General features: G+C 44.9%; 1 protein-coding gene across 1 annotated transcript in view; it reads right to left on the reverse strand.

Annotated features, from left to right (window-relative positions):
* Positions 1 to 23,448, reverse strand: part of LOC122807962 (chromodomain-helicase-DNA-binding protein 4-like) — a 1,347,878-nt gene that overhangs the window by 125,916 nt on the left and 1,198,514 nt on the right. The window contains exon 31 of the mRNA XM_044078994.1: positions 19,299 to 19,431. Within this exon, the coding sequence (XP_043934929.1) occupies positions 19,299 to 19,431 (133 nt within the window). The remainder of the gene's footprint in view (positions 1 to 19,298; positions 19,432 to 23,448) is intronic.

Here is a 23,448-nt window from a genome sequence, read left to right on the forward strand (position 1 = left end):
AGACCCAATAGCCAGGGTGGAAAAAGTATAAACCTTTTTACTCCATCTATCCAAGGCCCTAGATTCCCTGCCAGAAGGAAAGTACAGTTGTGTACACATACCATAAATGTAGATGCTAGAGTGTATTCACTGTTGCAGGCAACACATTGGGTTATCTGCTTGCAGTAGCCCTCAGTCGGCCTGATTATCAAAGTCTTAGGTCCTGCGTCGGTTGCTGTCTCATCTTCCATGACGTCAGGTGGTCAGGGGTATAAAGCATGCAGCCAATGCCATTACGTCAGTTTTTCTTGTCCCAGATGTCAGATGCCCCCATAATGGGAAGCAATTATATACAAGGTTACACCTCCAACAAAAAAGCAAATGCACCAAAAAGCTTTAAGCATAGTAAACAAGAACAGACGTATAGTCAATAGAAATCAGGGGACTGGAGGGAAGGTAACCAGGACTGCAAAAGTGAATACACTCAAACATCTACATTTATGGTAAGTGTACACAAAGTACAGTTTTGTACCTACCATAAATGTAGATGTTAGTGTTTTCACACTGCTGCAGTCATCACACTTGGGTTATCTGCTGTCAGGGTTTACTATCAGAATTGCGAACGTCACTCGATCGAACGTTGTATAGTCGAACGCATAAGGTCGGAAACACAAATGTCGAAGGCAGTATAATCAATCGAGGAACGGTTTTACCATGGGTCGAGGTAGGGAGGACGTTTGTAAGTAGGGTATTATACTGTACACCTACCTCGACCCATGGTAAAACCATTCCTCGATTGATTATACTGTCTTCGACATGTGTTTCCGACCTTATGCGTTCGACTATACAACGTTCGACCGAGTGACGTTCGCAATTCTGATAGTAAACCGCTGTCAGGCAGTCCCGCAGTCGGCCAGAGTTCCAAAGTCTTGGTCCGGCGTCGGTTGCTGTCGCTTCTTTCCTGACATCAGTGCGACAGGGGTATAAAACAGGCAGCCAACGCCATTTTCTTCAGTTTTTCTTGCCCCAGATGTCAGGTGCCCCCATATAGGAAAGCAATACATAATCCTAAATAAATTACAGAAGTAAAAAACAATAGCTACAGCTGTAAGCAAATACACCATATAGAAATACATCTTAGAGATTGTATAAACAGGAAGCTATAGATAAAACCCAGGTAAGAAGAGGGGAAGGTTGGAGGGTAACCTGGACTGCAGCAGTGTGAACACTCTAACATCTACATTTATGGTAGGTACAAAACTGTACTATGTTCATCGTGTTACATTGCTGGAGTCATCACACTTGGGTTGAATCCCAAAGCTAAGGCTGGGCGGTTGGTACTAAACAGGGTTTGGAGAAGCTAGTAGGCCCTGCAAAACTGCAGTGGCAAAGCCAGCTCTGGTTTTTGAGTATAGAGGTAAGTGGTAGTGCTTGGTGAAGGTGTGCAATGAACTCCAAATTGCCGCTTCCAAAATATCCTTGGTTTGTACTCCTCTGAGAAAGGCTGCTGATGTTGCTGTAGCCCTGGTGGAATGAGGCCTAATGTTACCAGGTACAGGTTTCCCATGGCGTGTGTAGCAGAAACGGATACAATGTCCTATCCATTTTGAAATGGTCTGTTTTGATATAGGCTTTCCTCGAGATCCTGCAGCATAGGATACAAAGAGCTGATCAGATTTTCTGAAAACCTTTGTTTTATCCAAGTAGAAACGTAATTGCCTGTGAATGTCCAAAGAGTGTAGGAGCCTTTCCCCTTTATTCTGGGGGTTTGGATAAAAAGGTGGGTAAATGAATGGTTTGGTTTAGAGCCACACTGGATACTACCTTTGGCATAAAGGAAGGGTTAGTTCGTAAATAGACTCTGTCTTGATGAAAAATGTTGAAAGGCTCCACTGCCACTAGGGCCTGTAACTCTGAGACTCTTCGTTCTGAAGTTATTGCTAGCAGCAGGGCAGTTTTCCATGATAAAAATTGTAAATCAGCTGAAAAGGCTGGCTCGAAGGGCGGTAGTGTAAGTTTTTCCAAAACAAAATTGAGGTCCCAAATTGGTGTTGGTGTTCTTCGGGGCGGTCTTATGTTCTTAGCCCCTCTGAGGTACTGTCTTAATAATGGATGTGAAAAAATAGGAGGATCCGTGTTGTAATGAGCTGAAATAGCTGAAGCATGGATCTTTATAGATGAAAAGGAAAGGCCTTTGTGCAACATCTCAGTTAAATATTGCAGAATCTGAGGAATATTTGGGACAAGAGGATTTTGGCCTTTAGCCTGGTTCCAGGAGCAGAATCTTTTCCATTTGTCTGAGTAGGTTTTCCTGGTGCTGGGTCTCCTGGCCTCCAGAATGACATCCATAACAGCTGTAGAGAGAAGTGTTGACTGGTTGTTTAGATAATCTCCCATGCAGCCAGATTTAAAGTTTTGAGCTGGCTGTGTAGAATCCGATTGTTTTGCTAAGTCAGCAGGTGAGGAATTTGAGGTAAAATTCATGGTGAGCCTTGAGCCATGTTCCTTAATATTGGATACCAGTGTTGGCATGGCCAGTCTGGAGCAATGAGTAGCATTTGCGGCCTCTCTAATTTGGCTTTTAGAGAGGCAGCACCTTTGCCAGAAGAGGCAGTGGAGGAAAGGCATACACTGTTAGTGTTTTTCAACTGAATGAGAGGGTGTCCACTTTCCAAGCTAGTGCGTGGTATGTCCTTGTGCAAAACTTTCGCAGTTGGTAGTTTTGTAGTTTTGGGGGGAGGCAAACAGATCTATGTCTGGGCTCCCCCATTTTTGAGTTATCATTGTGAATACTTGTGGGTCTAGTTTCCACTCGTGAGGATCCATGATATTTCTGCTTAGTTTGTCTGCCAATGTATTTTTCTTTCCTGGCAGGAATTGTGCTTGTAGTTGAACTTGGTAGGTCAGTGCTGTGTTCCACAAGGTCATTGCATGCCTGCATAGGGGGTAGGAATGTGTGTCCCCTTGTTTGTTTATGTACCACATCACTGTGGTGTTGCCAGTCTATTAGAAGTTGTCCTGGATGTAGGAGGTCTTTGAAAGCTGTTAGGGCATTTTGTATAGCTAGCATCTATTTTTGATTGATGTGGAGATGCATTTGATCTGCAGACCATTTGCCCTGAATACACTGTCCTGCCATGTGTGCTCCCCAGGCGTTATCCGATGCATCTGTTGTCATTGTTTGCCTGGCTGTGGGCAAGGTGAAAGGCTGACCCTTGTAGAGGTGACACGCCTGAGCCCACCATAGAAACTCCTGTTGAAGACAGGGAATGAGTGGTATTATTGTTTCCAAGCTGTGGCTGTGCTGAGTCCATACGCTTTTCAGGTACCATTGTAATTTCCTCATATGCAGTTTGGCATATGGTATTAGTAGTATGCAAGATGCCATGAATCCCAAGGCCTGCAGAATTTTGCTTGCAGGGAACTGGGTCTTTGTTGCCATCATTTTGAAGTATTGAGTCAGTTGTCCTTGCTGGTCTGGCGTGAGATAAGCCATCTGGGCCGTTGTATTTAAGCTGGCACCCAGGAATATTATGTCTTGTGAGGGCACTAGTTTTGACTTCTTTTCATTTACTGTGTACCCTACGCAACTTAGTAGATTTTTTTACAAACGCCAGATGTTTTAAAAGAATGTCCTTGCTGTATGCATGAATAAGGCAGTCGTCCAGGTATGGATATATTTGGATTCCTCTTTGTCTGCAGTATGCAATTACTGGTGCCAGTCATTTTGTGAAGATTCTGGGCGCAGTAGATAAGCCAAAGGGCAGTGCAGAGAATTGGTAATGAGTTGTACCTGCTATAAATCGAAGGTATCTTCTGCAATTTTGTCTGATAGAGACATGCTGGTATGCCTCCTTGAGGTCCAACGTTACTAGCCAAGCCATCTTGCCCAGCATGGGAAGAAGTTGCTGTAGTGTGAGGATCTTGAATTTGGGTACTTCCAGGTATGTGTTTAGAACTGAAAGGTCCAGAATGGGTCTCCAGGATTTGTCCTTTTGGGGAACCAGAAAGTCTCGAGTAAAATCCTTGTCCTTGCTCCTGTGTAGGAACCTGTTGAATGGCTCTCGTGTCCAAGAGTGCTGTAATTTGTCTTTGAGCCTCTGCCCGTTGATTTGATGGCAGGTTTGGCATTCCTTTTATCCTTGGTAAAGTGTGAAAGTGGAATCTGTATCCTTGAGTTACAATATTTAGGACCCATTTGTCTTTTGTGATGTGCCAATTGTCTGCAAAAAGTGCAAGTTTTCCTCCCAAGGGAGCTGCCAAGAGTGATTTTCTTAGCAGTCTGAGGGGTAAGTCATTGTGATTGTCTTCTGATAGTTTGAGACCTGTCTTCTCCTCCTTTCTGGGTTGTGGCACCCCATTGTCATGGCTTGTAAGATCCTTGTGGCTGACCTCTGCCCCTTGGGCATCTGTATTTGCCCCCTCTGTGGTCTGTCAGAAGTTGGAAAGGACCAGTTTTTGGTTGGCCAATTTCTGCTGAAACGAGGGGGTTGAACCTGTAAAAAAATCCTTGACCATCTGCATAGATTTTGCCTTATCCTCCATTTTCTTTAAAACCTCTTCTGCTTTCACACCAAATAAAACATCCTGATGTAAGGGTGCATCCAATAACTTTGCTTTAACATGATCAGGTAAAGTTTGTTCTTTTAACCAAGCATGCCTACGAATGACAGACCCTGTTACAGCTGCTCTGCAAGAGGCTTCCCATGAATCAAATCCGCATTGCAAGGTACGTTTTCCCACTTCTGCTGCATGTAACAAATCTTGCACTTCCTTGTAATCAGGCTGCTCTGTATGTGTGCTCATTTTTTGTTTTGAGACAGCAAATATTGCTGATATTTCAGCATGTGAAACTGGCAATTTAAGGCCCTCATAGCTAGAGTGGCTGAGGTATATACCTTCTTTCCCCATCAGTCTAGTGCTCTAGAATCCCTTTCAGACGGTACAGGATTTTTAGCAATAGAGGCCTTAACCCCTTTGGGACCCTGGGAAATGGTTTCTGGGTCAGCAACAGGGCTTTTATATAGGAATTTATGTGAGTCAGGGACTCTGTAGTATCTGTCTGGTTTGGCTGGTGCAGGAGGTAAAGAATCTGGGTTAAGGCTAGATTCTGAATAATCATCCACAATGTCTAACACAAGTGGAATAGCAAGGGGTCTGTGCTGGGGTAGTAAGAGGAACTCTCGGAGCCTTTTATTAGAATCAGAGTAATCCTGGCCTTCCCAGTGGAAATGTTCCCTCATGGTATGTAAAGTTTCCCCAAAAGAGTAGTCTTCTGGGGGAGACGCTGAAGGAATAGACTCTTCAGCATCAGAGTCTTCATAAGGGGGAAAAGTGTACTCCTGTTCCTCAGAAGAATCTGAGGTAATGGAAACCTGGTCAGAGGAAGCATAGTCCTCCTCCTGTCTAGGCCTTTTGTCAGGTGGGGGATGGGAACCCCCTGATTAGGGTAATTAAGTCTTCGGCCATCTTAAGCATCTGTTTCTTTGGCATGGGGCCATGCACTGGAGACTGCTGTACAGGCTTCCTTAATTTTAATGGAGTTTTCAGTTTAGCAAAGGATTTAATAGTAAGTGTAGTCGGTCTGAAGACACCTTCAGCAACTGACGGCCTTTCAACTGTACCAGAATCCCCTTCAGCCATGGAGTCGGAAGGGCCTAAAGATAAAGGCTCTGCAGGCCCTGCAATCTCCGCTTGGGAGTCGGATGCAGGCTGGGGTTCTAAATCAGCGGTAGTCAGGGGCTGCGTAGGCACCTCACTGAAAACTGGAGAACCGGCGACTGGCCAAGCAGAGGCCTCTGTCTGGTTTGGGTCTCAGCTGCCTGTCCTTATCTTTGCGCTTCGACCAATTCTTTGTAGGCCAGTTCCTGCTAAATTTTGGTGGCTGAACCTGTAAGGAATCCTTTACTGTTTGCATAGATTTCGCTTTGTCCTCCATTTTCTTCAAAACCTCCTCTGCTTTAACACCAAATAAAGTATCATGCTGTAATGGAGCATCTAATAATTGTGCTTTAACATGATCAGGCACATTTTGTTCCTTTAACCAAGCATGCCTCCTAATGACAGAACCCGTAACTGCGGCCCTGCAGGAGGGCTCCAGAGAATCAAAATCACATTGCAATGTATGCTTTCCCACTTGATCAGTTGCATGCAATAAATCCTGTATTTCCTTATTTTCTGTACAATCAGAATTAGTCAGCATTTTCTGTTTTAACAGTAACATTAAGTATTGCTGATATTTAATCATATGAAATTGACAATTTAAAGCCCTCACAGCCACAGTAGCAGACGTGTAAACCTTTTTCCCCCATCTGTCTAGTGCCCTTGAATCCCTGTCAGAATGGACAGGGTTTTTTTGCAGTAGCGGCCTTAACCCCCTTGGGACCCTGAGAAATAGTTTCTGGGTCAGCAGCAGGGTTTTTATAAAGAAATTTATGTGAATCAGGAACCCTGTAGTATCTGTCTGGTTTAACAGGAGCTGGAGGTAAGGAGTCTGGAGAAAGGCCACTCTCTACATAAACTACAATGTCTAGCACAGGGGGAATAGCAAGAGGCCTATGCTGAGGAAGTAAAAGAAAATCTCTAAGCCTTTTCTTTGATTCTGAGTAATCTTGGCTCTCCCAGTGGAAGTGCTCCCTCATGGTATGCAGGGTTTCCCCAAAAGAATAATCCTCAGGAGGAGAGGCTGAAATAATGGATTCTTCAGCATCACAATCCTCATAGGGAGGAAGAGAGAATTCCTGTACAGAAGAGCAGTCAGAGGAAATGGAAACCTGACCTGGAGTCATAGTCCGTCTCTTGCCAAGGCCTCTTGTCAGGAAGGAGATGGGAACCCCTGATCAAGGTAATAAGGTCTTCGGCCATTTTGAGCATCTGTTTCTTAGGCATGGAAGTCTGTCCTGGAGAATGCTGTACTTTTGTCTTTAAAGCTGCTGCAGTCTTTGCTTTTGAAGCTGAAATATGCTTTACATATAGCTGTGTAGGTCTGAAAACACCCTCAGAAGCAGATGCCTGCTCAGCGGCTCCGGACCCATCTGAGGGAATGATTTCCGAGTGTCCAATACCTTGAGTATCCAGAGGCCTAGCTGGCTCCACGTGGGAGTCGTCAGCGGCCTGTGGCTCTGAGGTAGCGGGTGTCAGGGGCTGCAAAAGCACCTCACTGAGAACCGGCGACTGGCTTAGCGGAAGCCTCATCGTTGGCTGTTCCGACAGCATTATGTAATTGAATTTTCGGCCAAAGTAATAAGCAAAATCAAACCGACGCTTAGTGTGTTTGTTGAATCTAGCACAAAACAGACAGCTAGCAACGTTATGGTAAGGGCCTAGGCAAGGAATACAGTAAGAATGATAATCCTTATGAGGTATTTCTTCCCACAAGAAATACAATTGTTAACTTTTTCTGACATCGGACTGGAACAAGAAAAAAGTTTCGCCAATGGGGTACTTGGCTTTAATGAAGACTTCGGATCTGAAATTCGTCTGTGAAAAACTCAAGAGTCGGCCAACCAGCACTTGCGAACTGCTTTGGCTTTGGGCACCGCGTGGCAAGAAAGACTGAAGAAAATGGCGTCGGTTGCATCTTTTATATCCCTGGCGCACTGACGTCAGGGAAGAGGTGACAGCAACTGACACCGGACCTAGACTTTGGAATTCTGGCCGACTGCGGGTAGCCTGCCAGCAGGATAACCCAAGAGTAATGACTGCAACAGTGAAACACGATGAACATCAGAAATTTCAGAATCCTGATCAGAAGAATCATAAGGAAACTCGGTCCTAGGTCTCTTAGAGGGAGAAGGTTGTCTTCCCCTGATTAAAGTAATAAGGTCTTCAGCCATTCTTATTTGTTTTTTAGGCATAGAGGCCCGACCATGCGGTCTGGGCATCTGTTTTCTAGGCATGGATCGAGTTTTAGGCCTTGTAGGAGGAGATGGCATCGGTTTAATATGCAAGTCAGTAGGCCTGAATACACCCTCAGAAGCCGGTGCCTGCACAGCAGCTCCGGGCCCATCCAAGGTAGAGAAATTCACAGGTTCCACAGCTGAACCATCTCGCGGCATACCGGACTCCGAATGGGTTTCAGTAGAGGCCTGCGAATCAGAAGTAGCGGGTATCAGGGGTTGTGAAAACGCCAGAGTACCAGCGAACTGGCGACTAGCTTAGGAGAAGCGTCGTTGGCAGCTTTGGACCTATGCGGTCTGTCTTTACCTTTGCATTTTTTCGGAATGTCGGTAGTCTGGTGGCTTACCGAAGCCATATCTGGATAATTGAACAGAGTACCAAACTATTTAGAAGCGTAAATATACAGACGAATAGTTCGTTGTTTAAATAAGGCACAAAACCAACAGTGAGGTACGTCGTGGTCAGGGCCTAGGCAAGGAATACAGTACGAATGAAAATCTTTATGAGGTATTTGCTTTCCACAAGAAATACAATTATTGACTTTTACTGACATCAGTTTAGGGCAAGAAAGTTTCCCCAACGGGGTACTTGACTTTAGTTGAAGACTTCGGTTCTGAAACTCGAAAATGAAAATTTCAGGAGTCTGCCGACTGGCACTTGCGAACTGCTTCTGCTTTGGGCACCGCACGCAAGAAAGACTGATGTAATGGCGTCAGCTGCATGCTTTATACCCCTGACTACCTGACGGAATGGAAGATGAGACAGCAACTGACGCAGGACCCAAGACTTTGATAATCAGGCCGACTGAATGCTACTGCAAGCAGATAACCCAAATGTGATGACTGCAACAGGGAAACACGAAGATCAGGATTTTTAGAAACCATGGCTTTAACACCCTTAGGGCCCTGAGAAATAATCTCTGGATCAGCAGAAGGATTCTTGAAAATAAACTGATGAGAATCAGGAACAAATACCTATCAGGCTTTCTGGGAGCAGGAGGAACTGAGTTTAGAGTCAAAGAATTCTCCAAGAAATCAACTTCCAAAACTGGAGGGATAGCCAAGGGCTTATGCTGTGGCAAATCCAATCAGTTTCTTAGACTGAGGGTAGTCCTGACTTTCCCATTTGAAATGCACCTTAAGAGTATTCAGAGCATCTCCAAAACAAAAATCTTCTGGAGGGGAGGCAGAAGGGATGGAGTATTCTGTATCAGAATCCTCAAAACCAGAAGAAAGAGGAGAGTTTCCCCTCCATCAGCAGAGTTGCTGGAATCCTCGGAGTCTGAGGTAGAGAAAGCTTCTGGGGACAATTCCCTAATCCTTTTAGATGGAGGTGGCCGAGAGCCCTTGATAAGAGTCAAAACATCACTAGCCATTTTAGCCATCTGAGCCCGAGGCATTTGAGGAGAGGCAGGCACCTGGCTTTGGAGTAGAATTTCAGCAGGATGGCCTGCTAGAAAGCCGGAGGGACTCATGAGGTCTAGCCACTGCGGAAGTCTGAATCAAGGTAGTCTGTCTGGATCTGGTCTCCGGGCAGAGAAAAGAAACCTCAGAAGCAGACGCCTGCTTAGCGGATCCGGATTCCTCAGAGGCAACGACTGGCAGAGGGTCAGAAGACGAAGTGGAAGCCTGCGGTATGGGGGACTCAGAAAAGGTTTCCGCAGATGCCTGCTGAACATCTGCGGACTGCAGGTTCAAAGAAAGTGCCTCACTGACTACCGCTGGGCCGACAACCAACTTAACAGGGACGTTGTTGGCTAATTTGACCCTAAGCCTGCCGTGGTCCTTATCTTTGCATTTCTTAGGAACATCTGAAGTCGGGAGACCCAAAGACACCATAATGACGAATTTAGGCCAAACTCCGAAATGCTTGAACAAATCCTAGCTCTACGGCAAATGGTACATGGGTTGAAAGAGGCACAGAGAACACAATTAAGGATGTAGTGCTCAAGGTCCAAACAAGTAATACAACAGGAATGAAAATCACGGTGCGGAATCGGTTTTCCACAGGCAAGGCCGTTCTTAACTTTCTCTGACATTCGTTAAAGCAAAAAAGAGGGTCCCCAACGGGGTACTTATCTGAGGATGTCTTCAACTAAGCAGTCGGAATACAAAAAGAAGGTACTCTACTGACTGGCACTCATGCAAAAATGCTTCTGCTTTGGGCTCCGCAGCAAGAAAGACTGAGGAAATGGCGTTGGCTGCCTTCTTTTTTACCCGTCAAGCCTGAGCCTAAGGCAGCTGATGTCATATACTAAAGACTTTGGTATTCTGGCCGATTGAGGGCTACCGGCAGCCGGATAACCCATTTTGTAAGGACTGCAATAGTGAAACACGAACATCCAGGACTGCAACAGTGAATACACTCGAACATCTACATTTATGGTAAGTGTACACAACTGTACTATGTTCTTCGTGTTTCACTGTTGCAGTCATCACACTTGGATAGATTCCCAAAGCTGAAGAGTGGAGGCAGTCAAGAAGAGTTTGGGGCTGGCTCATACGCCCTGCAGGACTGCTGTTACAAAACCCGGCCTGTATTTGGAAAAGACAGGTAGGTGGTAATGCTTGGTGAAGGTGTGTACAGAACTCCAGGTAGCAGCTTCCAGAATGTCCCTGATAGGGACTTCCCTGAGGAATGCTGTAAAGGTAGAAGCAGCCCTGGTGGAATGCGTTGCGACCCCCTGAGGGGTTGGTTTCCCATGGTGTTTGTACCAGAAATGGATACAGTGCGCTATCCATTTGGAAATTGTTTTGAAATGGCCTTGCCCTCTGCCCCGGTGCAAAACTGACTAGTAACTGGTCAGATTTCCTGAAGGCTTTAGTCCTATCCAGGTAGAATCTGAGCTGCCTGTGCACATCCAAGGAGTGCAGGATCCTTTCCCCTTTATTTTGAGGATTAGGGAAGAAGGTTTGCAGATGGATAAGGTTGGTTGAGTACCACACTGGACATCACTTTTGGCATAAATGAAGGGTTAAGTCCTGAGAGAGACCCTGTCAGCATGAAAAATAATGAAGGGTTCCCACAGCCTAAGTGCTTGTAACTTGGACACTTCTAGCTGAAGTGATGGTCAGAAGCAAAGCCTTTCGGAATTTTAACTCTGCTGACGCTGCAGGCTCAAAGGGGGGGGGGGTAGTGTGAGCTTTTCCAGTACAAAGTTAAGGTCCCAAGCAGGGGTGGGTGCTCTCCTTGGTTGGCCTTAGATTGTTTGCCCCCTCTCAGGAACTGCTTGATGAGAGGGTGAGAGAGAAGAGAGGCGGCTCAGTGTTGTAAAGAGCAGAGGTGGCAGAGGCATGCATCTTAATGGAGGAGAAGGATAGGCCTCTGTGTAGTATAATCTGCTAGGTAATCCAGGATTAGATGCAAGGAGGGTAGTGCTGTGTCCTCTCCTTTAGACTGAATTCAGGAACAATACATTTTCCACTTATCAGCATACGATTTCCTTGTAATGGGCCTTCTGGCTTCAAGAATGATGTCCAGCACCTGTTTGCTTAGGCTGGACATTGGAGGAGAATTTAAGGAATAAGCCAGGCTGCAAGATTCAGGGTTTGCGGATGCAGGATCTGTCCCTCTTGCTGGGTGAGGAGGGTTAGGATCTGGGGTAGGTGGCAGCGGTGATGGGCTGCACAGTAGTGGGTACCAGTGCTGGCGTGGCCAGTCCGGAGCAATCAGGATTGTCCTTGGTTCTTCCCGTCTTACCTTGAGTAATATTTTTGTGAGAAGAGGCAGAGGGGGAAATGCATAGATTGAGAGGTTTACCCACTGGAAGGATAGGGCATCCACTTTCCAGGCCCTGCTGTGAAGTGTCCTGGTGCAGAATTTGTTGAGCTGGTGATTGTAAGGGGAGGCAAAAAAGGTCCACTTCTGGGGTCCCCCATTTCAGGGTTAGAATGCTGAAGGTGCTGGAATCTAATTGCCACTCGTGTGGGTCTAGAAGATTTCTGCTTAAGTCAACTGCCAGAGTTTTGTTTGCCTGGCAGGAATTGAGCTTGCAGATGAATCTGCATGTCCAAGGCAGTGTTCCTCAGGGCCATGGCTAGCCTGCAGAGTGCGTAAGAGTGGGTCCCCCCCAGCTTGTTGATGTACCACATAACTGTGGTGTTGTCTGTTTTTATCAGCAGGGGTCCTGGTGAGAGTAGGGATTTGAAAGCTGTCAGAGTGTGCTGAACAGCTAGCATCTCTTTTTGGTTGATGCGCAGATGAATTTGAATTGGACTCCAGTGGCCATAAATGCACTTGTCATCCAGATGTGCCCCCCCAGGCATAGTCTGATGCATCTGTGGTTAGGGTCTGGGCGGCGTGGGGTTGAGTTCATAGGTTCATAGATTAGTACTAAGCTAAATGCCCTTGCGAGCCATTTTAAGCCTAGCCAATTATCCCTTGTGAGACTCAAACCGTGCACCTTGTTTTTGTAAGGCAAATGCACCTTAACTATTAGGCCACCCTCCCAACTCCCAAGTAAAGGGAAGTCCCTTGTTGTGGCTGCATGCTGCTGCCCACCAAAGAAACTCTGTCCTTAGACAAGGTATGATAGTTAGGACGGTTTCCAGATCCTGAGAATGTTGGCATCAAAGACTTTCTAAGTATCACTGAAGTTTCCTCAAATGCAGTCTGGCATATAGAATTAGTAGAATGCAAGAGGTCATGAACCCTAGGGCCTGCAGGATTTTCCTTGCAGATATCTGGGTTCTGGTGGCCATTTGAGAGAAGTAGCCTTTCAGATGGGCTTGTTTTTCTGGAGTAAGGAATGCCATCTGGGATGCTGTGTCTAAGCTTGCTCCCAGGAATACAACCTTTTGACTGGGGACTAGTTTTGATTTTTTTTCATTGATAGTGTAACCCCAGGGAGGTTAGAAGGTTCTTTACCCATGTCAGGCGCTGCAAAAGCTTTTCCCGATTGTTTACCATAAACAGGCAATCATTCAAGTATGGGTAAATTTGAATACGTCTCTGCAATAGGCAATGGCTGGAGCCAGGCATTTTGTGAAGACTCTGGGAGCAGTGGCAACACCAAAGGGAAGTGCAGAAAACTGATAACGCATAGATCCTGCCCTGAAACGTAGGTATTTTCTGCATGAGTTCCTGATAGGGATGCTTCTTTTAGGTCTAGGGTGGCTAACTAGGCATCTTTGGACAACATAGAAAGAAGTTGCTGAAGGGTGAGCATTTTGAATTTTGTTACCACCAGGAAGGTGTTTAGACTGGAAAGATCTAGGATTGGGCGCAAATTTTCTGGGTACCAGAAAAAGTCTTGAATAAAACCCTTGACCTATTTGTTCTGCAGGAACAGGTTGAATTGCCCTTATGGAGAGCAGGGGCTGAACTTGGTTTTGTGCCTCTGCCTACTGGTTTGGAGGAAGGTCTGGGAACCCTTTTGAAGTTGGCAATGAGTGGAAACAAAATTTGTAACCGTGGGATACAATGTTGAGGACCCATCAGTCTTTGATGATGGAGGACCAGTTTTTTGCATGATGGGCAAGTTTTCCTCCTAGGGGCACAAGCAGATGGGCAGAGGTGAGGAGTGGAATTGAGAAGTCATTGTGAATTCTTTCCATAGGGGGGTGGCTTAGCACTCCCTGTTTTTGAAGTGGAGGCACTCCATTGCTTAATCTCTGCATACCCTGAGACTAAGTCTGGGAGGGGTCAGTTTCCCCTGGGTCTAGTTTGAAATGGCCTTGAAAAGGCTGGAAAGGACCAATGTTTTGAGAGACAATGCCTACTGAATCTAGGAGGCAGCACTTGCAAGAAATCTTTGACTGTCTGCAAATATTTAGCTTTTTCTTCCATCTTTTTTACAACCTCTTTTGCTTTGGTGCCAAACAGATTGTCCTTGCTCAAAGGCGCGTCTAATAATTTTGATTTGACATGGTCTGGCAAGGTCTGCTCCTTAAGCCAAGCATGCCTTCTCAGTACAGAACCAGTGACTGCTGCCCTGCAAGATGCTTCTAGGGCATCAAAGCCACATTGCAAGGTATGCTTGCTGACTTGGCTTGCAGAATGCATAAGTTCTTGTAATTCTTTATTTTCTGCACAGTCTGTTAAGGTAGCTAATTTTTGCTTAAGTTCCATATGTTCCGGGTACTTCAGCATGTGAAACTGGCAATTCAATGCCCTAATGGCGAGAGTTGCAGAGGTGTATACTGTTTTACCCAACCTGTCTAAAGCTTGGGAATCCCTGTCTGAAGGAGTGGGATTCTTAGCTGTAGTTGCTTTAATACCTTTAAGCTCCTGGGAAATGACCTCTGGGGTCAGCAGTAGGATTTTTGAAAAGAAATTTGAGAGAGTCAGGGACTTTGTAGTACCTGTCTGGTTTCCTTGAAGCAGGGGGTAAAGTATCTGGAGTTAGACTGGATTCCATAAAGACATCATCCACAACATCCAGAACTGGAGGTATTGCTAAAGGTCTGTGTTGTGGCAAATCTAAAAATTCTGAGTCTCTCTGGACTGAGGATAGTCTTGGCATTCTCAGTGTAAATGATTTCTTAAGGTATGCAGGGTTTCACCAAAATAAAATTCCTCTGGATGGGAAGCAGAGGAAATGGATTCCTCTGCATCTGAATCCTCATAAGCAGATAAAGGCATGTTTTCATAATCAGACACCTCAGAGTCAGACTCTTGGCCTGTTGAAGCTGCTGAGGACAGGTCTCTTTCTCTTAGCAGGGGAAGGCTGGCTTCCCCCTAATCAGGTCTTCTGCCATTTTAAGCATTTGATTTTGTGGCAGGGAAGCAGGTGCTTGAGTTTGGGTTGTTTTTTAGGCGTAGCTCTTGGCCTTAGAAACTCGGTAGTTCTAAACAGAAGTGAAGACACGAAAAAAGTAGTCTGTCGAATATCGGTAATGCGAAGAACTTCCTCGGAAGCCGGTGCCTGCACAGCAGCTCTGGGCCCATCCAAGGTAGAGACATCCGCAGATTCCATAGTCAAAGCAGACTGTCGCGGCATACCGGACTGCGAACGGGTCTCTGTAGTGGCCTGCGAATCCACAGAGGTTGGCATCAGGGGCTGCAAAAGCGCCTCACTGAGTACCGATGAACTGTCAACTAGCTTAACGGAAGTGTCGGCAGTTTTGGACCTGTGCAGTCTCTCTTTTTATCCTTACGCTTTTTCGGAAGATCGGTAGACAGATGGCTTACCAAAGCCATTTCGGAATACAGAGATCGAGAGCGAAAGTATTTAGTGACAATAAGGGCCCGATAACGAGTAGTTCGGGCGTTGATCAAGGCACAAAACAGACAGCAAGGTACGTCGTGGTCTTGGCCTAAACAGGTGACGCACTAAGAATGGAAATCTTGGTGTGGTATTTGCTTTCCACAAGCGAGACAATTAACTTTTTCTGACATAGGTTAGAGCAAGAAAAAAGGATCCCCAAATAGGGTACTTAGCTCTAGAAGACTTCAGGATGATTCAATTCGGAAATGGAAACTCGGGTAGCAGCCAACCAGCAGTCGTGCAAACTGCTTCTGCTTCAGGCTCCTCAGCAAAAAAGACTGATGTAATGGCGTTGGCTGCCTGTTTTTATACCCCTGACGACCTGACATCAGTACTGAAGTGATAGCAACCGATGCAGAAATACTAAGTTTCTGGTATTCGGGCCGACTGAGGGTTACCTGCAGGCAGATAACCAAAGTGTGATGACTGCAACAGTGAAATACAAAGAGCATCTGCCTGCTCCTCCAGCAAAGACCCTCACAGGGAAGGCAGCTTCCCTACAACACTGCAAAACAAATCCTTGAAACACTACCATGATTATAAACCCATGAAACAGAGTGCAGTAAGGCATTAAGAAACAAAATAATGCAGAAATATTACCAAACAAATCAAAAAAGGCAAAATACTTATAGGCAATATCTCCTTGACAGCAAGCTACCTCACAAAAAAAAAATTAAACTTCCAATCAGGTAAAAATGCATATCCAATGAAAAGCACAAATGAACAATATAAACTGAACATAAAAAGGGGTCACAAACTAGCATTAAATCTTGGCATGGGCCCCAAGTTGATTATTTGGGCTTATTTTTCAAGTGGAATTTTATGTTGTAAATGGAAACTTGGGACTATGTACAAACATTTTTTTTCCCTCCTTCACTACTATTTTCTGGTCAACAATATCTTTTCCCCTGAAAATAAAACCTCTTGCTAAAAACACCATGGAAGAAGCCCTACAAATGTACACTTGGCCCTAACCCATGGCTTGACAGAAGGTGACTGCAACACTATGATGGCGTTTGCACACACCCCTTGTAGGCCACAAATATCCCTAAGCTGCAGTGGGAGGCAGTCAGCCAAACCCACTGGGCGAAGGTGCAACTCGAAACCGGGCCAATCTGGGACTACATGCAGGCAAAATATCCCACTGATCAGGACTGCAACAGTGAATGAATAACTGCAGCAACAGAAGAATCCATCTACATTACAACGCATCACATTTTCAGAGATTAGCTCAGTGTGCAGGTCCTTGACCTTCAGAATAGAGAGGACAAAAGTCCTAAAATACGTTTATAAGCTTCATATGGATGCTTAGTCCCAGGCTAGAGAGAAGTGCTTTGTAAACATAAACATTTCCGACCACACATACTGTAACCTCCCTTTGCCACCAACCCCACGTCTGGATTCCCTTAAAGCCATCCTCTACTTAAACTGGTCAAGCTTTCAACAGCTTTCCTAAGCTTTAGATTGCTTTCTTTAGAAAAGCCACTATTTAGAACAGCTCACACTATACCTTGAGTGTACAATGGTAACAGATTCCCTGGTCTTCCCCTTCTTTTAGTTTTTTAAATATTTCTAAGGGGAAAAAAAACTCTCCTTCATAGGATACAGCGATGGAACCTTGACTAAGGTTTGATCATCACCCCTGCACTGGAGGAGCCAGTTTTTTGGGGAAGGGAGGACAGACAGGCATGAAGGGGTGTGACCCTCTCACTTCCCCAGGGCAAAGGGGTGGGGGTCGTGGGCATGCAAGAACAGCCTTCCCCGATGGAGTGTATGAAAATCACTTCTAATTCTTCAGGGTTGCAGGGTGGAGGGCTACTTGTTGGCAATATCCCTTACAGAAATGAGGGAAGACCAACACAGTCAGCCCATTGCAGGGTCCCCTTCCACTGCTTAGCTGGGTGTGTACAGGAAGATGGGAGCAACAAAGGCAAAAACCCTTAAATCACCCCGATGGCTGTCTGAAGGATAGTTTCTTCTGGTCAACTCTTGCTCCAGTTGCGAGGAACCAATGACACAGCAAATGTCCAGGAAGGGGATAACTGACAGCAGGGGTGGGGGTAGACTACGCTTGCACACAAAAAATTCTATTGCAGAAGGGGACAAAACCTGTGTCTGCAGTATTCCAAACTGCTGGGTTATCTTGCCAAATAACCTGGATATCCAGTCAGGGTATCAAAGTAAAAACCTTCCAGACAGCCATATATCCGACCTATGCCCTAAGCACAAGGGTACATATGCAGATATGAGGGTGGTCTTGAGGTCAGGAGACCTGGAGCCACCTGAGTATTCAGAATAGGGAAAGGTCAGCTAAGAGGGGAGAAGGCAGAGAATGGTCCCCCCCCCCCCAGTCCATGGGGGGGGGGCAAAATCTGGTTAAAACTACAAGGGGGATTGACAAATGGGAAGGAATATTGCAACAGTGGATCAGTAGGCATATACTGTTATAAGTTCTTGCAAAACTATGTCCTTCCTCAGATCACTATTGCAGTATTCCAAACTATCGAGTGATTCCCAAAGCTTAGTTAGTGGTATGGGTGGATGGATCACTCATAGGAAAGCTGCCAATCAATCCAGTGAGGACGGACCTGGCAAAGGAGGCTCTGGATCTAGACAGTATCTATGCTGCAGTGCTAGATAAAGGTATGTACAGAAGACCAAGCTGTTGCTTCTAGGATTGCTCTCAACACCTTTGTAAAAGGCTTCAGAGAAGGACACTGCACTTACTAGAATGTGCTTCTACAGCAGAAAAAAGAAATGGACACAGAAATTCTGTTAGCAACAGTTTGTTTAGAAACTGGGTTTCCTGACTTGGCTTCATCAGAGGAAACAACTGGTCGGTCTTGCAAATGGACGTGGTCTTGGCCAAGTAAAATTTGAGCTGCCTGGGCACATTCGGAAAATTAAGGATTCTCTTCTCTTGTTTTGAAGGTTAGAGAAAAAAGTAGAAGGCCAATGGCCTGACTGAGGGGAGAGCTCATTAACCACTTGAAGCATAAATGAGGAGTTGGCCTTAGAGTCACAATGGAGTTATGAAAAAGGAAAGGAAATGATGACATCAGGGCTTGGAACTCAGAACTCTTCTAGCTGAAGTAAGGGAAACCAGAAGTATGGTTTTACAAGAACAAAAGTTGACAAAAGCAGAAGCTGCTGATTCACAGGGAGGTACACTTTGCTTTTCAAGGATGAATTTAAGGTCTCAAGGCAGTGGCATAGCTTTACTAGGAAGCTTTAAATAAAGGCCGCCTTCAAGAAGCTGTTCTACCGCTAACCTAGAAAGGGGAGGTGGGCCTAGAGGTAATCATGCAGAAATGGAAGTATGCCTTAAATCAAGTAGGTGGCAAGACCATATTTAAACAGCACATGTAAATATGAGAGGACAGTAGTAGCCCTAGATTGCATAGGGTCCTGTTCTCTAGCAAGACTCCTGTCAGAGAATCTTTGCCTCACAGGGAAAAAAAAAACTGCAAAATTTTTCAGCAAACCAATCAAGTCAGAATGAAGACAACTGTCAAATAAATAAATAAAAAGGGAGCCTCCACCGAGGAATTAAAATAGTCCCTGATGGTGTACTACAGTGGTAGCACAGAGAGACATGCTCAGTAAAGGGATGTAACCTGTATCACGTCAGCAAATGCAAGTGAAACATTAATCAGTAGACGTATGGAACAGCATGAATACAATTGGAAGATTTTTTTTTTTTTTTTTTGAGGGGGGCCTACTCAGTGATAGAGTAAACTTCACTGAGTGCACAAATTGCGTTTCAGGAGGTGAACTTGTCCACGTTCTGTGCTAGATACTAAAGTGGGAACATCTCCTTCGAAGTACTTTATAATGGGGCACAGAATATAGCCTGGCCACCAATCTGAACTACTGACTGCAGTCTGGGAAGGTGTGGAAGTCTATCCTTTGAGTTAAACATTTTCAAGTTGGTGGGAGAGAACCTGCTGGATTAATTACGAACTTCTTGAGCCTAGGACTGGAACTGTACTACAGACAAGAACCATCCCATCCAGAAGTGGGAAAATTCCAACAAGACTGCATGTCAAACAGGAAGCATCCAAACACAGAAGTGACAAAACCTTTTACTGGAGCAACACTGATTATACAGTACAACCTACTCAAAGCTTTCAGACAAATTGAGCCATACGTCAAGCTATCAAAAAGACTCATTGTTAAGACTAAAATATTTCAAACAGATGACAGAACATACCTTAAAACGTCGAGCAAGAAACTTATTTTTGATTTCCAAGAAATTTCCTCTATTCATCTCTCCCTTGAAGGGCTCATTCAAGATGGCGTATCGTGAGTCATTCTGTATATCCTGCCAACGAGCGTATCCATGACTGTGGAGGCAGCTCAGGAAAAGGTTCCCAGTGAAAGTACACAAACTTAGCAAACCTACAAAATCTTAATTTTATTATTAAAAACAGTACCTACATACCATAACTTCAAGTTTAAAGTACGTCAGAGGGTCCAAATGCTGAACTATACCACCACCAGAAGGAAATCTGATTAAATTCCCTTTGAAAATTCAATCGGAACTCTCACTATACTGCTTTCCCTGACATCACAGTGGTGAACACACCCTGAACACCTAATGTTAACTCCTGTTATTCTAAGCACTTGGTGAGTCACATTATAATGGTTCTCTATTCTAGAGAATAGTTTTGCATACAAAGCCATTCTGCTCAGTAACTGTTCAGCTGTTTGGTAATGCTGATAAAATCTGCTTCCATAAAAGGGAAGACATGGCCCTTCACCAGTTCTTTCTTAACCAATGGAAATAGAACACAAACCTACAAGCACCTGAGAGGTCTTTCAAGGTGCCATGACTGCCAAACATCTTTAAATAAGGATGAAATGCCTGCAACCTTAAAGGAGGAATGTTCAATTACTAGGCTACAGAAAAAAAATGAAAGTACAGCTGTGTTACATTTTTAACAAAACTGGAAATGCTTGAGTAAATCACTGCTGAAGTAATGAGTCTTATGATTTATTTGCCTGGAGAAAGCCTGTGGCTCGCCTGAAAACCAGTGAATTTCACCATTCCCCAGCTGACGGATACCCTTCCTATACAAAGTCAAGATGTTCAGGTACAAAGTAATTGTCAGCCTGCACCATTTTCAGGTCTTTCTATAGGAATAGGCTACATCTGTCACCTAGCAGAAGCATGATCAACCCTGACTTGGGGCAGAAAGGAAGGAACTGGAAGGGGGAGATGACCTGACAGGATATCTACCCCAACCCCAGGTAGTACTTGGGTTAGAGGTGCAGGTGGGAGTGACAAAAGCACTGCAACAGTGACCAACTCACAAATCTACAAATTATGGTACCCAACACAATTGTGCTATGTTCATTAAAATCACTGCTGCAGTACTGAGTCTTGGGAAGACTCTCGAAGCTAAGAATGAAAGGGTGGTTAGCTGGAAATCAGTGCAGTGGTCAGGCTGCCCTGGTAATGTGGCAAAGGCAAACATGTTGATGGCCCTGGAAATGACAAATGAGATGTAACATTTTGTGAAAGGAAGTCTGTGGTTCTAAGACTGTGTCCCAGTGAAAACTAACAGAACACTGAGCTTGTCCTCGATCTGACTAGCAAAAGAAAATGCAATTAGCTATTAATTTGGATATGGTCTGTTTTCTTACTAGTCTCCCCTCCTCTACAAAAGGACAACAGGAGTTAATTTGCCCTGTTTGGGAATTTTGTTTTGTGAATGTAGAATCTTAAGTTGCCAGTGTGCATTAAGACAAGGCAGGACTCTCTGTTTTGGGGATTATAGAAGAACACAGGCAAGGATGGCTTGGTTAAGAAAATTTCTGATAAATATTTTTATGCCTATGGTTGTATCAAAAGGGAAATTGTCTTTGTAAAAGATAAGGAAAGGTTCCTTGGACCCCAGGGCAGGAAACAAATGCACCCTGCTGACGTAAGGCTAGCAAAAGGGTGGCTTTCCAAGTGAGCATTTCAAGAGGTACAAAGATGGCAGGCTCAGAGGAGTAAAGGTAAGCTCTTCTAATACAAAGTTTAGGTTCTTGACAGGAATAGGGAAGTGCAGGATGCCCCTAAGAAAACGCTTCATGTAGGGATGAGAGAAAGCTGATGAGGACAGACAGGCATGCAGAAATAGCAAAGCATGTATCTTGACCATAAAGGAGGATAGTACCTCTTTGTTCAAAATGTGACAGGTACTCCCACTTGGGCTAACAATGCTTACCTGGGTAGTACGCCTTCAGTTTTGCACCAAACTGAAAACCTTTGTCACTTAGCGATGTAAAACTTAATGGGACTCAGTTTTCCAGCTTCTTTGAGAATGAAAACCACACTCTAACATGTCTATAGCAGGGATGAAGACCAAAGTATTCAATTTGTCAGGTTCAGGTTTTTCAAACTGGGGTGAATGACAGACAGTACAGTTGTGTACACTTACCATAAATGTAGATGTTAGAGTGTATTTATTCACTGTTGCAGTCATCACATTGGGGTTATCCTTCCAGGGCTAGCCCTCAGCTGGCCCGAATACCAGAGGCTTAGTATCCCCTGTAAGGAGAGAGGAAGAGATAGAGAGAGAGAAAGATAAGGGGGATACAGTTGTGTACCTACCATAAATGTAGATGTTAGAGTGTATTCACTGTTGCAGTCATTACACTTGGGTTATCCTGCTGGCAGGCTACCCGCAGTCAGCCAGAGTTCCAAAGTCTAGGTCTGGCGTCGGTTGCTGTCGCCTCTTCCCCGACGTCAGTGCGCTAGGGGTATAAAAGATGCAACAAACGCCATTTTCTTCAGTTTTTCTTGCCCCAGATGTCAGGTGCCCCTGACTAGGAAGGCTGTAAAAAATTATGCCAAAAAGAATGCATGTACTAAAATAAACATTCCTTCATCTACAAACAAATACACCACATAGGTTGTATAGATTTGAGAAGTACAGAAAAGTGCCAGCAATGAAAAGGGGGATGGGTGGGTAACCTGGACTGCAACAGTGAATACACTCGAACATCTACATTTAGGGTAGGTACACAACTGTACTATGTTCATCGTGTTTCACTGTTGCAGTCATTACACTTTGGTTGAATCCCAAAGCTGAGGTTGGGTGGCTGGGCCTAAATAGGATTAGGAGAGGTTACAAAGGCCTGCAGAACTGCAGTGGCAAAGCCTGCTCTGGATTTAGAAGAGAGGTAAGTAGTAGTGCTTGGTGAAAGTGTGCACTGAACTCCAGGTTGCAGCTTCTAAAATGTCTTTGGTTGGTACTCCTCTGAGAAAGGCTGCTGCTCTGGTAGAATGTGCCCTAATGCCCTTAGGCACTGTTTTGCCATGTTGTGCATAACAGAAGCGAATGCAGTGTCCTATCCATTTTGAAATGGTCTTCTTTGAGATGGGCTTTCCTTGTGATCCTGAAGCATAAGCTACAAACAGTTGCTCAGTTTTTCTCAAAGCTTTTGTTTTGTCCAAATAGAATCGTAGCTATCTGTGTATGTCCAAAGCGTGCAGAAGTCTCTCCCCTTTATTCTGGGGATTTGGAGAGAAAGTTGGCAAATGAATGGTTTGGTTAAGAGCCATACTGGAAACAGTACAGTTTTGTACCTACCATAAATGTAGATGTTCGAGTGTTCACCCTGCTGCAGTCATCACACGGGGTTATCCTGTTGTCAGGCAGTCCCACAGTTGGCCGGAATTCCAAAGTCTTGGTCCGGCGTCAGTTGCTGTCGCCTCTTCCCTGACGTCAGCACGCCAGGGGTATATATAATGCAAGACACCATTTTCTTCAGTTTTTCTTGCTCCAGATGTCAGGTGCCCCCAAAAAGGTGGTCAGTAATTAGTACCAAAAGGAGTAACCACAGCACAAACACAAAATCCCTTCAGCTATAAGCAAATACATCAGTAAGGCATAGAAGAGATTTAGCCAGTAGATCAGAGGGGATGAAGGGGGGGTAACCTGGACTGCAGCAGGGTGAACACTCGAACATCTACATTTATGGTAGGTACAAAAAGTACAGTTTTGTACCTACCATAAATGTAGATGTCCGAGAGGAATGCATCTGCAGTCCTTACAAATGGGTTGTCCTGTCGTCAGGCAGCCCTTCGGTCGGCCGGATTCCAAAGTCTGGGTCTGGCCTCGGCTGGTGTCGCACTTCACCCGACGTCATAGCTGCAGTTCTTCGGGTATAAAGGCATCAGCCGACGCCATTTTCCTCACTGTTTCTTGCCCCAGATGCCAGTTGCCCTCTTGGATAGCTAAATTTTGGATAAATGCCAATGTTTCCAAATAGTAGAAGGCAAACAAAAAATAAGCATGTATGTACATATATACAAATACACCATAAGAGATCCCCCCAGCTAGCTATTAGATGGGCAAATACCCTAG

The sequence above is a fragment of the Protopterus annectens genome, chromosome 8.part0 (assembly GCF_019279795.1).
Source record: "Protopterus annectens isolate FY-2018-M chromosome 8.part0, PAN1.0, whole genome shotgun sequence".
NCBI lineage: Eukaryota > Metazoa > Chordata > Ceratodontiformes > Protopteridae > Protopterus > Protopterus annectens.